This window comes from Emydura macquarii, unplaced genomic scaffold (assembly GCF_026122565.2).
Source record: "Emydura macquarii macquarii isolate MOO-44397 ecotype Brisbane River unplaced genomic scaffold, CSIRO-AGI_Emac_v2 contig_2805, whole genome shotgun sequence".
NCBI classification, from domain to species: domain Eukaryota; kingdom Metazoa; phylum Chordata; order Testudines; family Chelidae; genus Emydura; species Emydura macquarii.
In genome coordinates this window covers 2974543-2990020 of record NW_027132942.1, presented here as the reverse complement: position 1 = coordinate 2990020, position 15478 = coordinate 2974543, and the positions used below count along the sequence as shown (strand labels likewise).

General features: G+C 49.8%; 1 protein-coding gene across 1 annotated transcript in view; it reads left to right on the top strand.

The window, feature by feature from the left end:
* RNF220 (ring finger protein 220) overlaps window positions 1-15478 on the top strand; it is a 332511-nt gene that overhangs the window by 235530 nt on the left and 81503 nt on the right. Inside the window, exon 6 of the mRNA XM_067567892.1 lies at window positions 11038-11133. Coding sequence (XP_067423993.1) covers window positions 11038-11133 — 96 coding nt within the window. The remainder of the gene's footprint in view (window positions 1-11037; window positions 11134-15478) is intronic.

The window sequence follows — 15478 nt, the reverse complement described above, 5'->3', positions numbered from 1 at the left end:
AGGGGCACATCATTCCATAGTTGCTCCCTAGGGTTTTATTGCATCTTCCTCTGAAGCAGCTGGTACTGACCACTGAAGGGGACTGGGCTAAGTTGGGCTGATCAGTTCTGGGAGTTCACCATTTATTTCCCGGTGGTATTTACATTAAACTGGCTGTCATTGCAGCCTAACGGTAAAGGAGAATGACTAGAAGCAACTTCCCTCTCTTATTCCAAAGAATGTTTGTGGCTGATTTTTTTAGGTCTCTGCCCAGCTTCACTGCGGGTGCCTCATGGCAGGCAGCCAGTGTCCTGCACGGAGACCTCCGGCTGTGCTGGGAACTCGGCTACAGCGCCAGTTTTCTTTGATTTTTTTTCCCCATTTTTTTTTACAGCCTCATAGAGCAGATTGAAAAAGAATTACTGCACCTATTGGGAAATCTGACCACTAAAGCCCTCCAAGGAAAAAGAGCTTTGAAGGCAAGCGAGATTTGGAGCCTTAAACCTTGACAAAATCTCCGTTTTAAAGCCTTCCCGGCTGCCTCACTCTAAATGGAATTGCAAGCACAACCTGTGAACTACTCAGGAGCATTGTCTAGTGAACTACTCAGGAGCATTGTCTGCGTTCTTAGTCCTAACTCTGCCATGACACTGACTCACTGGGGGACCATGGGGAAGTCATTTAACATAGCTGTGGCACTTTTTCCCCATCTGCAAAACTGCTTTATGAAGAAAGCTTAAAAGCTAAATCTGTATGTTATGCCTAAGCCATGACTAAGGGGTGACATGCGAACAGTCTACAGGGGTGTGAACACTGTTGAAGGGTGTGAACACTGAGGGGAGAGGAAATTATCCAAGATGAGTGAAGGAGCTAGAACTCGGGGATGGCACAGACTGAAGCTAGGAAACATATAGGCTGAATCGCAGGCAAATCGATTAGGTTATAAATCTCTCTCTCTGTCTCAGCGGCTCTCAACCTTTCCAGACTACTGGATCCCTTGCAGGAGTCGGATTTGTCTTGCACACGCCAAGTTTCACCTCACTTATAAACTACTTGCTTACAAAATCAGACATCAAAATACAAAAGTGTCAGCACACGATTACTGAAAAAGTGCCGACTTTCTCATTTTCTCTGTATGAAATTGTAGTTTGCACTGACTTTGCGAGTGCTTTTTATGTAGCCTGTTGTACAACTAGGCAAATATCTAAATGGGTTGATGTACCTCTTGGAAGACCTCTGCGTACCCCCGGGGGTACGGGGGCCCCTGGTTGAGAGCCACTGATCTATCTACTCCATTTTGCCTGCCTGCTATATTTCTAAAGGGCCTCTCGCTGCTGAAGTCTCCCAGGAGAAGCAGTGGGTTTCACTGGACAAGTCTATTTCTAGAAGATTTCAAGCTAGCTAGGATGTAACAGAAAATGTCAGGGAAATGGACTGGTCTGACTTCTGTGATTCTGTAGAGATAGGGATGATCCTGTCGCTAACATGAGCAGGCCCTCCCTCAGATGGTGTCATGGTCTGGTGGGTAGAGCCCTCCTGGAAACCTGAGTTCTCAGCCTCACTGGGCAACTGACCTGGAGCAACTCATTCCCCCTCCCTTCCTTTGTGTGTCTTGTGCCTTCTGTGTGTGAGTGTGTGAGGACACAGCAGTAAGACGCCCTTTCTTCTGTTTGCAAAGCACCGAGATCCTCCCATAAAGGGGCGGGGGGAGGGAGGGTTATACCGTTACCGTGTGACACATTGCACTCCCAGCACCTGCTCAGGCGTGGCTACACTCCCATTTACGTGGGGATCATTTCTGTCGCTCGGGGTGTGAATAAGCCACCCCCTGAGCGGCATAAATGACACCGACCTAAGCGCCGGTGTGGACAGCGCTAAGGCGGCGCGAGAGCGTCTCCCGCTGACATAGCCGGCCCTGCTCGTTGGGGCTGGATGAACGAAGTCAATGGGCGAGCGATGGGATGCTGGCGGCCTAGAGCGGCTACACGAGGGAGCGGACAGCGGCACATGCAGCTGCCCCGCTACGAGCTCAACCAAGGATCCTCCAGCAATAACAGCAAAACCAGCCTGCGGCGTTAGGGCGGGGGGGGCGAAATGGAGCCGAGGCCTAGTATCAGTCGTTGCTTTCGGGTTACAGTTCCCAAGTGATAACAGCTATTAGCAACACTTTGACTGCTTCTCTACCACGGAGGGGAGGGCAGGAGACAGAAAACATGTCAAGCCATCACCTCCGTGTTAAGTGATAAGTACCTATTTAGACGGCAGAGTTAAGGCTGAACGCATCAAGCAGGAAACACTTTGTGCCCAAAGAAAAAAAAAAGGCCATAGAGAGATATAAAAAGAAGGGTTGGCGCATTTGTTCTGCTGACAGCAGCTGTGATAGATTGGTTAAGAAAAATAGACTCGCTGTGTTTTTCTGGGGCTCTCAGAAAGCAAGAGTCCAGCACTTAATAGTCTCAAATGGCTGGCCTTGAAAGGGAAGGAAAGTCAATGGCATCTCCTGCTCTCTCCCTGGGCTGACACCTGACCTGTCTGCTGCACAGGGAGAAGGGAGGTAAGGGCGGGAGGCGACGGTTAGCTTGTGCTGGCAATTGCAATCCATTTCCTCTGTGGGGTGGCTGCGCCCTCACAGAACCCGGCTCCCGCTCACGCCTCTCCCCCCCCCGCAGGGCTTCGTGACATGCAAGAGTCACGTGCAGGCCAACCGCAACTCATGGGCACGTGCGGTGGATGCCCAGAGATCCACCTGCAGGCACGATGCTCTGCTCACGTGCAGCCCCCACGGCTGTGCATGGCTGCACACCCAGCACACACAGGTGCACCCGTGCGCACACCAGTCCTTTGCCACGCAGACACAGGCGTGGTATTTTCACGCACACACGGCACTTGAGGTACTGGCGCCTGGTGTACTGCACAGCCACGGGATTTGCTGCTGAAGTCACCCCTCCTGGAACGCTGCCAGTTCAGCTTTCATTCAAACAAACGGTGAGCCCCATCCTCTGCCAAGATCTGACTGCTTTGTGCACTGCGCCAGCGGTGTGGTCCTAACACCAGTCCAGAGTGATCCTGGCGTGGTGTAGTGCTGAAATTAGGGCTGGTCCACCACACTTCCTTTCCCCTCCTCTCCGCCTGCTGGTGTAACAGGGGCATGGCCAGGATATATGATGCCTGGCTACACTTTGGGCCCGTTGGAGCTGTTTGCAGCCAGTGTAAGTTACAGCACCCCTTGGGCTGCTGTAATTTGGCGTGGGGGAGCAGCTCTGCACAGCATTGCTGTAGGATCGGGCGCATAGAGCTTTAAACACAGCAGCTTCTGTGCTGATCGCAGTATCCATTTGAACACACGCATTCTTTAATTAAAACAAAGCTGCTGCAACATTCGTAGTCACCGCCCCAGAGCTCTTCAGAATTGCACAATCCACGGAGCGTCCAGGTCCACACACACAGAAGGTGAAATTCACCTCTGGGCACAGGGCCAGCACATGGTCCAGGCACCCTCTGGGCATAAGTGGGACTTACGTGGTACCTTGGCCTTGTGCGAGGCCCTCTGCCTGCCCACGGATTGAATTCCCCCCGCTGAACACAAACAGATACACGTGCCATCTCTGTGCACGCACGCACATTCACGTATGCCACGGTCGCACGCAGGACGTCCCGCCCGTGCCCACTCACTCAGATACACAGCAAACCCTCTTCCCACTCAGGCTCCTGGAAGTCAGTGTCCTGCGGGAAGGGGAGCAGCAAGAGGAAAGGCATTTGAGGAGAAGACAGAAGAAAGTAAAAGATCGCTCCTGGGAGCCACGCCGGAGACATGGCTGCCCAGCCCGGCAGTAGGAGAGGGAGGAGAGGGTGAGTACGTGGCTTGGACAAGATTGATGGCCTCATTGCCATTAAGAAAAAAATTAGCCGGTGGCGGCTATCATATTAAAGGGTGAAGAAGCCGTGAATTATTTTCTTAAAGATCTTATCGCTTACAATGATAATTTTACCTTCCAAAAGGCCACTTTTAATGAGGCGAGCCAGGCAAAAAGTCATGATTTAATGCCAGATTTTTTTTTTCCAAACACATTTTACTGCTTTTTTGTCCATGTTTAAAAAGCGCCGATGACCTTTTTTTATTTCGCTTGCCCCAGGTGTAATGCTGGGCTGATCCTCTTAGGGTTTATAACCTCTACAGAGAGTGCCTTTACCCAGTGGAGAGATGATTTAAAGGGGAGGGAGAAATATGAGGCTGCGCCGGTGCTCGCACAAGGCCCTGCTGAGTCTTTCAACACCCCAGTGGTGGTTTGCCGTGGAAGGTGGTGAGGTGTGTGGGGAAGACCATGGCACAGGGAGAGAACCTGGCCAAGCAAGATCTGCTCAGGCTCAGGATCTGAATTGCAGGCCAGTAACTGGGGCGCGTGCGCAGGGGTGAGCTCGCTGGTACCTGTTTCCCCAGGAAGAAAAGGAACAATTCAGTGTACAGGTCCATTGTCCGTGCAGCAAGGAATCCTGCTGGGAAGTGCGCGGCCATAGATACCTGCTCTCGTCATATGAGCAGCTCCGGTCCCTGCCACTGGTTCAGAGCGCCTCCGAGGCCTGGAATCATTCTCGCATGGGCGACGGGCAGAGAGTGATGGGGCTGAAATGTGATGTTACTGTTCCCGCTGGAAAAATCCAGCCTCTCTCGGCATCTCCTTTCCCTGTTTCACATGCACAAACACACCATGGTTGTGCGTGCCACAGAGCCTGAGAACGAAGCCAGGCATATATGAACCACGTGGCGGGGGGGGAGGAGGGGGTTAGGTCACGGTTGAGGGCACTGAGCTAAATGTATGCCCCCTCCCAAAAGACAGATTTCTCTCACAAATGATAGCCCCAGCCACTCTGTCGCAAGTAATGTGGGGGAATCCAGTTACAACGCAGATAGGCCAGTGGCAGTGTTCAAACACGGTTCGTCCCTGTTACCAAACAGTGTGACTGCCCTGCAGAAGTCCATGGCCGTAACATGATTTGGGAATACAGATGCATAGCGGCTTGACCCAGTCTGCTCTGCAAGGCAGAACCAACCGTGCTGTCGCCAGCGCGATAGGGCCTGCCCTGTAAAAGTGAGCAGTGCGCAGGTGAGGTCGACAATACAGTGAACAGCTCTAGTACAGCGGCAGGTTTCAGTAGATGCAGGAGAACAAGGTCTGTGCAGGTGGCTGTACACTCCAGGTGCTATTGACGCACAAACGTAGGAACTCAGTGGCGGTCGCAAAAACTCGGTGTTACTAGCGCCAGCTTCAGGGGACGAGATCCGACCTGGGCAGATGGATGGTGCTGGGATTTCCTGGTGACTATTGGTGCTTTGTCAGGCATCAGATGTTCAGTATCGTTTTTACGAGATCCGTTTCCTACCCTCTTGGATAGTGAAAAACTCACACGGTCACAAGGAATTCTGGTGAGATTTTAGCCACATCTAAACTAGGCAACAGAGTCCTTCCAGCTCTTGATCTGACCTAGAACGGAACCCAGAAGGATGGGCATAGATCCAAGCATTTGATTCCTGAGCATCCCCAGCCCCAATCCCTGAAATCCCACGCGGGTGGATTCCATATTCTGGATTGGGCCCATCTCTCTTCGTCACTGATTTTCTAGTGAATATGACAGCATCTCCTGCTCTCTGAGTCGGTGCAATGAATCCAGCCCAGTAGCTCTGGGCCCCTTGGTGGATCCAGTGACTCTAGTACCTCCAGCCTGGGCACTGACAGTCTTTTGACAGGAAGAAATTCAACTTCAGGATGCTCGTTGTTTTCTCAATGGATAATCTGAACCAGAACGTGCGTTACAGCCCAGCGGTTCAGCCCAAGAGATGAAGGACAAGCCATTGCTTCATCTTCCCTCAATTGCCGTCTTGGGTCTTCCTGATGCTGGTTGTTCTGCACGGAAGTTCCCAGAGGCCAGATGATGGGGCTGTCCAAGGACCGGGGAGAGGGGGCAGAAAGGAGCAGCCACAATCCTGCGCCCTGAGCACAAAGCCTAGAGCAGTGTTAGCGCCACTAGGTGCTTCAAAGGGAGGGGGGCAGGGTTACAACTCTGCCCCCCTTCCGTGCTAGCTGGAATAGCAGGGCAGGCCTGAGCTCTGCCTGCACAGGGCCGATGCCCCTGGGGACTGGTGCCATGATGGTGCCCCTTCCCTCCCCACCCCCCCCCCAATGGCAGAAGACAGCCCTGAAATGACTGATTAGAAAAGAGAGGCCAAAATTGGGAGGCAGCGAGGCAGGCTGAATGCGGAAATCAGGTTGGCCTCATTGCGCGGGGTTTCTAATCTGCAGACCCTGCGCCTGCTTTCCCCCGTCTCCAGCTGTGACAGCCCTGCCTACCCAGTCGGGAAGGCAAAGCCTTGGCCACGGCTCTGGGAAATGAGAAAACCAAATGCAGTCAAGTTCCCTAACAGACACGGGGACGTGTGACTTGGCATTGCTCACGCTGCGCTTAGCGTGCCGGCGAGGGGTTTAGAAGAAGTGCTTGCACACAATTTAAAAATAGACAGTTTATTAATCTAAACTGCAAGTGTATGTAGAAGAGGCCTCGAGATTGACATCTTTGGGATTAGTTTAGCCCTGCGTTTTTCCAGAGGTCATTGCCATGGTGCTCAGGAGGTTTGTGGAATAAATGGGGCCGGCGTTCTTCCCGGGACCGCATGCTAAAAACTAATACATAACGCTTAATTTACTGTCGCCAGAGCTCGCCCGACCATTTTTCACATAAGAATATTGGATTAGAGCTCCCAGTGGCTGTGGGCGGAGCGGGGGGCGGAAAGGATGGGGCTGTCTGCCGCCGAGGCAGGCGGAGATGCTGTGTATTTTTCTCGCCTTCCGTTGAACAAATTGGAAGATGACGTGTTTAACCCCCCCAGCACCGGGATGTTCAGCTCATTGCAGGAGGGACGGGGTGCTCCATGGCAACAGGAGGCTGCCCTGCTTCCGAATTGCTGAGCTGACCCAGACTCGGAGCTCTTGGAGGCAGGCAGAGACTCCCAGCCCTTTGTTTTAAAGCACCATTTGTAGTCTCAGGCCTTTCAAATCCCCCTTTATGCTTGTCCCCCCCTTTTTTTTTTTGGTTCCTTTTTTTCTAACAGGAACTCAGTGTTCTTCAGTAGAATTCCTCTTGCAGTGCCTGAGAAATATTAAAGGGCCGCTGCAGAAATAATTAACCTCGACACGAAGGAAAGAAAGGGAGATAGAGCCTCATACGGCAGTGTTAGCAGCCCAGGACAGGGCAATGTACTGTGGCAAACCCAGACAGACAGAGGCAGGAGCCTAGAGACCCTCCATATGCCAAGTCTCTCCCTCTTAAACAGTCATGGGATGCAGTCCCTGAAATGAACAAACATCCCACACCCAGGGCCAGAGCCAGGGCTGGCCCCAGACAGACCAAAGGGCGCCCCAGGCGAGGAGCGTCTTCGGCACCCCCCTCCCATTGGATAAACTTTTGAATACTTGATTTTTATTGCCTTTGTAGCCCATTTCACAACTTGGATGCATGATTTGCATGCGTGATTTATCCCTGTCATGCAGGACGATGAATTGGCACGCTAGGATCTGTAAATCTGTAGTTATTCATGCCATGTATAAGCAAATAAAAAACCATTTGTTTCTCTAAGCTTATAGGAACTCTTCAATTTTAAGAATAACTGAAGTGTTCTGACATCAAGAAATAGAACCGTGCACCAGCGCGGAGTGGGCCAATGTTAACTAGCAATACATGGCGTGTTAAGCAAGGGAAAAGAAGTAGCAGCATTTCTGTTATATAGGTGCGTAGCGAGGGGTTACATAGATATCTCTGCCTCTCATTAAATATGTCCTTTATTAGTCGCTATTTACCCTCTTCGAGTCTTGAAACACCAGTGCACTTCCACAGTTACACAGTGAAACGCGGTTCAGAACATCGCAGCGGGGCTCTCACGTCACTTCGGTTCCTGCTCACATCTCACTGACTGGCTGGCACCGCCCCGCCCCGTATGCACCCGCGAGGGCCTGGCCGACAACATGCTAGGAGGGTGGAGGACAATGTAGTTCTCCGAAAGTCTGGAAGGTCCCACGAGATTCTACGAAGGTCCAGATGTTCTAGGAGGTTACGGACCAATGAATCCACACATCAAACCTTCTTATCAAACCTTATTGTCGCTAACAACCAAACCAGCCCCCTGAGCCTGGCACCCTTCAAGCCCGGCACCCCAGGTGGTCTCCTGCCCCTAAATCCGGCCCTGCCCAAGCCAGCATGCAGGCCAGCCATATCCATGCAGATTCTTACTAGAATTAAGGGTACATCAGGATTTTCCATTAAACCCTGCCTGGCTGGGTCAGGGTGATTCCCTGCTCTTGATGAACAAGGGGTTAACGCCAGCTCCGCTTCCTTCTCCCCAGGGAGGTGCTGGGGAAGGGCTATGTGAGACTCCCCTTTGGATGGCTTGAGCCTACGTTCTTATTTGTATTACAGTAGCACACTCAAGGTATGGCTACCCTGCACACCGAATTGGTTTGAGCCCAAGCCCCGCTTCCATCCACACCCAAATCAGTCTGACTCGGGTCCACAAGTGCCCAGGACCCACGTCCTAAAAAGTCCTTCTGAGGGAGTGGGTCCGAGCTCAGTCATTTTTCAGTGTGGACGCAGCTGAAGTCAGAAGGTCTGCATAGTGAGGTGTGGACACATCAGCACAGCTGTGAGATCCAGGTCCAGCAATTGTAAATCCAGCTGATAATGCAGTGTAGATGCTCAAACATGGGCTTGGAAACAGAGTCCACAAGCCCAGATCCCCCAGACCCAGGCTTATAATGCAGTGTAGAGACACCTCAGTTGAGATCAGGGCCCCGTGGTGTTAGGCACTGATACGTATAGTGAGAGACAACCCTGCCCCAGTCTTAGCAGACAAGACAAGGATGGGAGAAAGGTTGATTCTCCCCATTTTACAGGTGGGGAACTGAGACACAGAGCGATGAAGTGACTTGCCCAAACTCACACCGGGAGGCTGCAGCAGAGGCGGGAATTGAATCCAAAGCTCCTGCGTCCCAGTCTGGTGCCTTACCCGCGGGGTCCCCTGTCTCTGTTTCCTTACTGAATATGCTGAGCTGCTTTACTTTCTTGTTATAAGCTCTGCCCCTTGAGGATCAGATCTTGCTGACTGGTCATATTTTTCTGCCAACTCATTTTACGTGCTGTTCCCAATTGCTCGTATCTTTCCGAAAAAGTCACATTCGGGGCTGAAATTTGTCCATGTTTAATGTCAGCTCAAAGGCAGATGTTTCTGGAAAGTTCTCCTCCCTCTAAGGAATTGCCCCTTATAACAAGACTGTCCCCACACTTGGCCTGGCCATCTCAGATGATATTCTTGTTCCCTTTGCAGACTCACACGCCTCTGAGTAATCATTTCTTATTGTTGCATCTTACCGGCTGACCCGCAGAAACAATCCGCAGAGAGGTGGATTGTCAATGGATATTTTTTAAGACCGCTTGTTTTACTATGTCTCTTATGCAGACATTCAGGCTGTATCTACTCTGGAAAGGCTACAGCAGCACAGCTGCCGCTGCAGGCCTGCAGTGTAGACACTTACCACCACAACAGGAGGGGTTCTTCCATCACTATAGTAAATCCACCTGCCTGAGAGGCGGTAGCTACATTGACAGAAGAATGCTTCCAGCGACCTACTGCTGTCTACACTGAGTCTTATGTCTCTCGGAGGGGGTGAATTTTTCACACCCCTAAGTGACATAGCTGAGTGGACCCAACTTTCTAGTGTAGGCCAGCCTTTAGTTAATTTGTATTTTTCCTGGGCTTTTTCCTCAAGCTCACCTAATAATAAAGTTAAATTATTACTGGATGCATGTTCTTTAAGTATTGTCCAATCAGTTCCATAATTCCCCATAAGACTTTGGGGTGCACTGAATTAATACTTCCTGGCTATTAATTTGAAGGTTATCAATATATTGCTTATGTCACCAATGAAAGTAATTTGCTGATTTTTTTTCCATACCGTTGTGCAAAACTCTGTTTTTCCAGACGCTCTATATTAAAAGGAATACAAAAGGAATAGCAAATTACAATATGATGCTTATTAATGAAGCGTCTTTGTTAGTGACATGTCATTATTGAGACATTTAGTGTAATTTAAGTGCACACGAACACACACTGCTTCTTATTGTCGCTGTGCATTGTTATGCTTTCATCTGTAGTGCGCTTTTGGGGGCTGTTTTCTGGTATGGGTCTTGGGTTTCATGGATTCTGTGTGTCTCTTAGTGCATGTGCTGTGTGTTTTTACAACCTCAGCTAAACGACCTGATAGTCTGCTGTGATCCTAAAATGAAAGGCTTTCTCCCAGTGCACCAGGAGGTGGGGTTAAGGGTGCACTTGTGGACTCAGCTGCCCCTTACTGCCCATCCCTGCCCCTGTTCTCTCCACTGTGCTGCCAGCTGAATGCCCTTCCCACCCACGTGAGCGGCCCAGAACACAGCGGACTCAGCGCAGCCCCGCTGCCTGGGGAAGAGGAGGGTGCGGAGAGGCCGTGGAAGGGGTCATAGGGCACAGCCCCACAGCAGCTTCTGCGGCAGGCCCACAGAGAGGGGATTCGAGGGCAGGATGGGTGAACGTCACAGCACAGCAGCTGGGTCCGCAGTGGCGTTGCTCCACCGTTCTCACCCGTGTGTCTGTCGGGGCTGCACGCAGGTCGCAGAAGGGCTGCCAGGATGTTCTGTCCTTGCCCCCACGGCGGGGAGGAGGATTCCCACCCTCCCCTTGGGCAGGGTAGCTCCTGTGTACGGGGACCGGCATCCGGCTGTGGGAGTCGGCCCCCGCTGTTGCTCTCTCAGACCCAGCCGTTCCATGGGGCAGTGTGGCACAAGCTCTCCCACACCGTAGAGCCACCCCCATCCTGTCAGCCAGTGTTCACATGCCCCGTCTGGGCCTGCTGCAGGATTTATTGGCCAGAGAGACAATACATTCCTGCTGGGAATGGGAAAGACCTTGGCGCAGCGTGTGATGTGTCATTGCTCTGCCTTGCTCACAGTGTAAATTTCTCCTTTCCTCCCTTTCTCTTGCAGTCAATTTTGTTGTCAGCCTCAATCAAGCGGGAAGGGGACTCTCCAACAGCGTCGCCTCACTCCTCAGATGATATCCATCACTCAGACAGATACCAGGTGAGAGAACAGCCAGGCAGCGCAATCCATTGCTTTTAGCACAGGAGTGGGAGCTAGGAACTCCTCAGAGCGACTCCCAGCTCCCTTTGTGACCTTGGCCTCGTTACTTAACCTCTCTGCCTCTGCTTCTCTATGTGTAAAGTCGGGATATTAATACTCCCCGCCCTCACTGACGGGCTGTGAGGCTTAACGCTTTCACGTGTGCATTGCACTTTGAGATCCTTCACTAGAAAGTGCTGTAGACATGCAAATTATTAGAAAAACTAAATCATCTTATTTATTATTATCATTGGCAAATAGCCAGTCCTCTGGGATGCCCCCAAAGCGTGAGTACACACCATACAGCTGTCTGGGAGGATCTTGTTTCTGGTACTTCTGGCATTGCATCATGGTATGTGGGCGTACATGTCAGAATGCGACAGAATACTACCCTGCAGGGTTAGTGCATCACAAAGCAAATTAAGAGACATATTCTACTTTCAGTTGGGTGTTGCATTGATGTGGATTGAGGATAATATGTGGCCTCTATGCCTAATACATAGCCAGGTCTGAATCATGCATATGTGACTCAAATGTGTAGCCATATACGCATGGCAGAGTCCAGGAAAATGTTTCCTTCTGCCTCCCCAATTTACAATTTCCCTGCAAAATTACACTGATCAAAGGTTCACGAGAGAGAACGTTCAGTCATGTATCACTGGTCTGTTTAAGATCCAATAACTCACATCCTGTCAGGGCTATAGAAATAGGAACGGTACCTCGTTAGGGAGTGGAGAATTCCAGCACCTAACGGGATAAACAGCAGCTGCTTCTCGCCATGGAAGGTCAGTAGGAATCTGACTTTGACATTACAACATTGTATGTGAAAAATCTAATTTAGCTCATTTCTAGAGGTTTCTAAAATCGTATTTGTTATACCTTCTCTCTCCCTCTGAGCTCTAAATAGTTGGACTCGTGGCTTACAAGGATCCTGTGTGTGAAGGGAAACCAAAATTAGTTCCACTAACATTTTTGAAAACTTTCTAAATCATCTTAAAGAGATTTTTCTGTGAGATACTGAACTTGGCACCTACAGAACACATGGAGGTCTCAGAGACTCTGGTCGGTCTGGGGTGACCTGCAGAACTCACCGGTGGCTTCTGAGTCATCAGATAGTTATCTCTTGAGCATCCAAAAATGTCTTTGTGCCCTTCACAGACACGCAAGGACACACTCCCTGCCCACAGGAGAAGATGGCCTTGATTTGATATCACACAACAAATAAAGGTCAATGCTGGTGAGGGTGGGGCGGGGAGAGGAAGGACAAGGGTGGTGACAATGAGATCACAAGGTTACTCCTGCAAATGGATCCGCACGGGCGTATCCCCACCGAAGGAAGCATTGTGCAAGTATCTGTTGTAGGATCGGGGCCTAGAGGTAGTCAATTATTTTTTGTCAAGATCCACATTTCTTGGTCAAGGTATAGTCAAGGTCCAGACTCCAGAGAAAATAATAATAAAAAATAACAATAATGATAATAAGTAAATAAAAAGATTTCGAGGTCCGTCCAAAAGTCTCTGGTGGTCTGGATTTGACCCGCGGTCCACCTATTAAATACCCCTGGGAAGTCATGCATATATCATGGCTGTTCAGATTATTATTATTATTAATCATTTCATATTCATTGGTCACCATTCTGCCCTTCACTTTTTGAAGCCCCATCTCAAACCCAGACCAATACAACCTGCATCCAGCACAGTACAGTCATCTAGTCTGTATATATGAAACGTGAGCCTGACTCCCCATTCCCTGAGTCATGTCCATCGGTGTAAAGTGAGTGGTGGACAATTCCATCCTGATCTGGCAGAACTCTGTATCCCCTTTGCCGGGTGAAAGGGACAGCATGGAGCCGGGCGTGGGAGAAGCAGGCCCTGTGTATGAAAGAGAAAATGTGCCGCCCTCTCTCCTGTCACAATACTTCTTTCTATTAGAATAAATAAATAGTGAACTTTCAAACAGCTTGGATGAAATTTTCTCCGTGATCCGTTTCCTGACTATCTAAACCTGGTTCGCTGGGATGTGGAGCACCCTAAGCTCCCAGCTTCTCGTAAGTTTCGGCTCTATGAAACTTATCAACATCATTTTTATTCTCTCCTATGTGGATTCGCATTACACCCCTCCTCCATGTGCTGAGCCTCGCTTGCCTGGTACATTTGGAGTTTGAGAGTGTATTTCAGGAGGGGTCGCAGCCCCTTACTGCAAATGCATAATGGGACTGATACCTGTGCTGCAGGGAGAAAACACCTCCAGGCCTGATTTTCATTTGCACTGCAGCTGCAGTATGCTGCTCTGGCAGCGTAAAGGGGTTTTAAAGTAGATGTCAAGAGTGGTGTAAATCCTTTGTGTAAGTAAATGAGAATTTGGCCCCTGTAAATTAGCAAGTAAAATGCTCAGAAGTCAAAGAATGGTGAGGTCTGATCTACTGCCCTTGTGCAGAAGAATCGCCCCATGACTGCAAGAGCAGCAAAACTGAGCTTTTCATGTGCACATGTGCGCTGTGATGATCTACGTGTCTTAGAACTGCAGTGCTAGTCATTTTGCGTTGCTAGTTCCTAGTGTTATTTATGATGTCATAGAGAATACACAATATATCCGTAAAATGCTGTTTCTGCTCTATGGATTTTCAGAGGTGAATTCCTAAGGTTTGGCCTTCATAGCCTTCCAGTCCTTTTTACAAGCACATGTTTAGCTGGAGATTTGGGAATTAAAGAAACATTGGGGGTAAGGCTGAGTTGAGCACTTCTCTGGAGGACCCAGTTCTTCCAGATACAATCTGAAGTAAGCCAATGCAATGCCCATGAGAGGCTGTGGATCAAGTTCAGCCAGGATATAAATGGCAAGGTGCGATCCACATCGGGTGCACGCTGATCAGAAAACAGGAGTGAGTGGCAAGGTGGTGTAAACTGAACCAGCTTGGCATTCAGGGATAGTGAGAAATGAGCGTGACTTACACACTGAAAGGAAGTGCAGCCGATAAAGCAACTTTAACATGAGGGTGATAAAGAGGTTCAAACCTTGCCCCTGCCCCTCATATACACAGGGCTAAATTCAGCATTGGTGTAAACAGACACATCTCCCATTGACTTGAATGTAAGTTGCACCCTCTTTTGCCACATGCTGCATTTGGTCACCGCCAAATGCCCAGTGAATGCAGGTTGCCTTGCTTTGCTTCTTACCTCCATTTGCCAAGCAACTAATATCCAGGGTGTAACTTGCATCGTTTTTGTGACACCACTGAATTAAGCCCCTGGTGTCTTTTGAGACCTTCCTTGGTGCTCCTTGATACAATGATAGCTTCAGCCTACAGCCACTGAGATGCTGGCATTTGGGAAATAGAACAAGTCAGGATCCTGTCTGGTGAATAGGTGAGACGCCCACCGTAGGAGTAACCATAGGTATCCTCTCATCCTGACTGGAGAGAGAGAGACATTACTATAGACTAGAGGTGAGCCATAGAGGCAGTGGTTCGATCTGGAGCTGGTTTAGGAAGGCGGAACTTTGAGGGCTCGGGTTCAGATTTGATGGTACTGAAAACTCATAAGATTTTGGCTCCAAATGGTGGAAATCTCACAAGTGCGGCACAAATACCAAGTGGTGTGAGGTCTTTCTGCATAGAAAGTTTCTGGGAACACGTGGCTCTCTGGGCGTTTTCTGGAGGAGGCGAGGTTGCTTAGCAAACACTGACCAGGAGGCTTTCCCAAGCATAGTAGTTGGGTAGGGAGAATGCATGAAAGACAGTGCAAAGAGGGAATGAATGGAGGAGATGAAGGGAGCTGTTGGTCAAATGAGAAGCTTGGGCAGATGAAGAAAGAGATTTAGAAGCTTCTTGCTGCTGCCTCTGAGAGTGAAGGTTCATAAGTGACATGAGATGATGATCACAGCTCCAAATCTCTTCACAGCTGTCTCCTGTCTTTTATTGTCACAGGCATTTCAGCCTTGTTCATTTGCTGTGAGCCCAATCCAGTTCTCTCTTTGCATTCAAATCCCCCAACACTGAACTCAATGGGAGCTTTGCATGTCTACAGAGTAGGGATCAGGCCTTGTTAATTTCCTTGCTTGTATCAATCCACCAACATGGCCAAGGGAGAAAAATGAAAACAAATTCCTGAGTGAAACACTCCTTGTGCCTTAAGGATAACATTTCAGGCCCCTTCTCTGGGCGGAGAGAACACTCTGAATGGGTTAGGTAAGCCTGCTGTGCAATATTAATGGCTGAATCATATGTGAAGTAAGTAAAAACGAGTGGCTGAAATTCTTGTCCAGCAAAGCCTCACCTCTCTCCGCTGTTTGAACTGCAAGAGTGCGC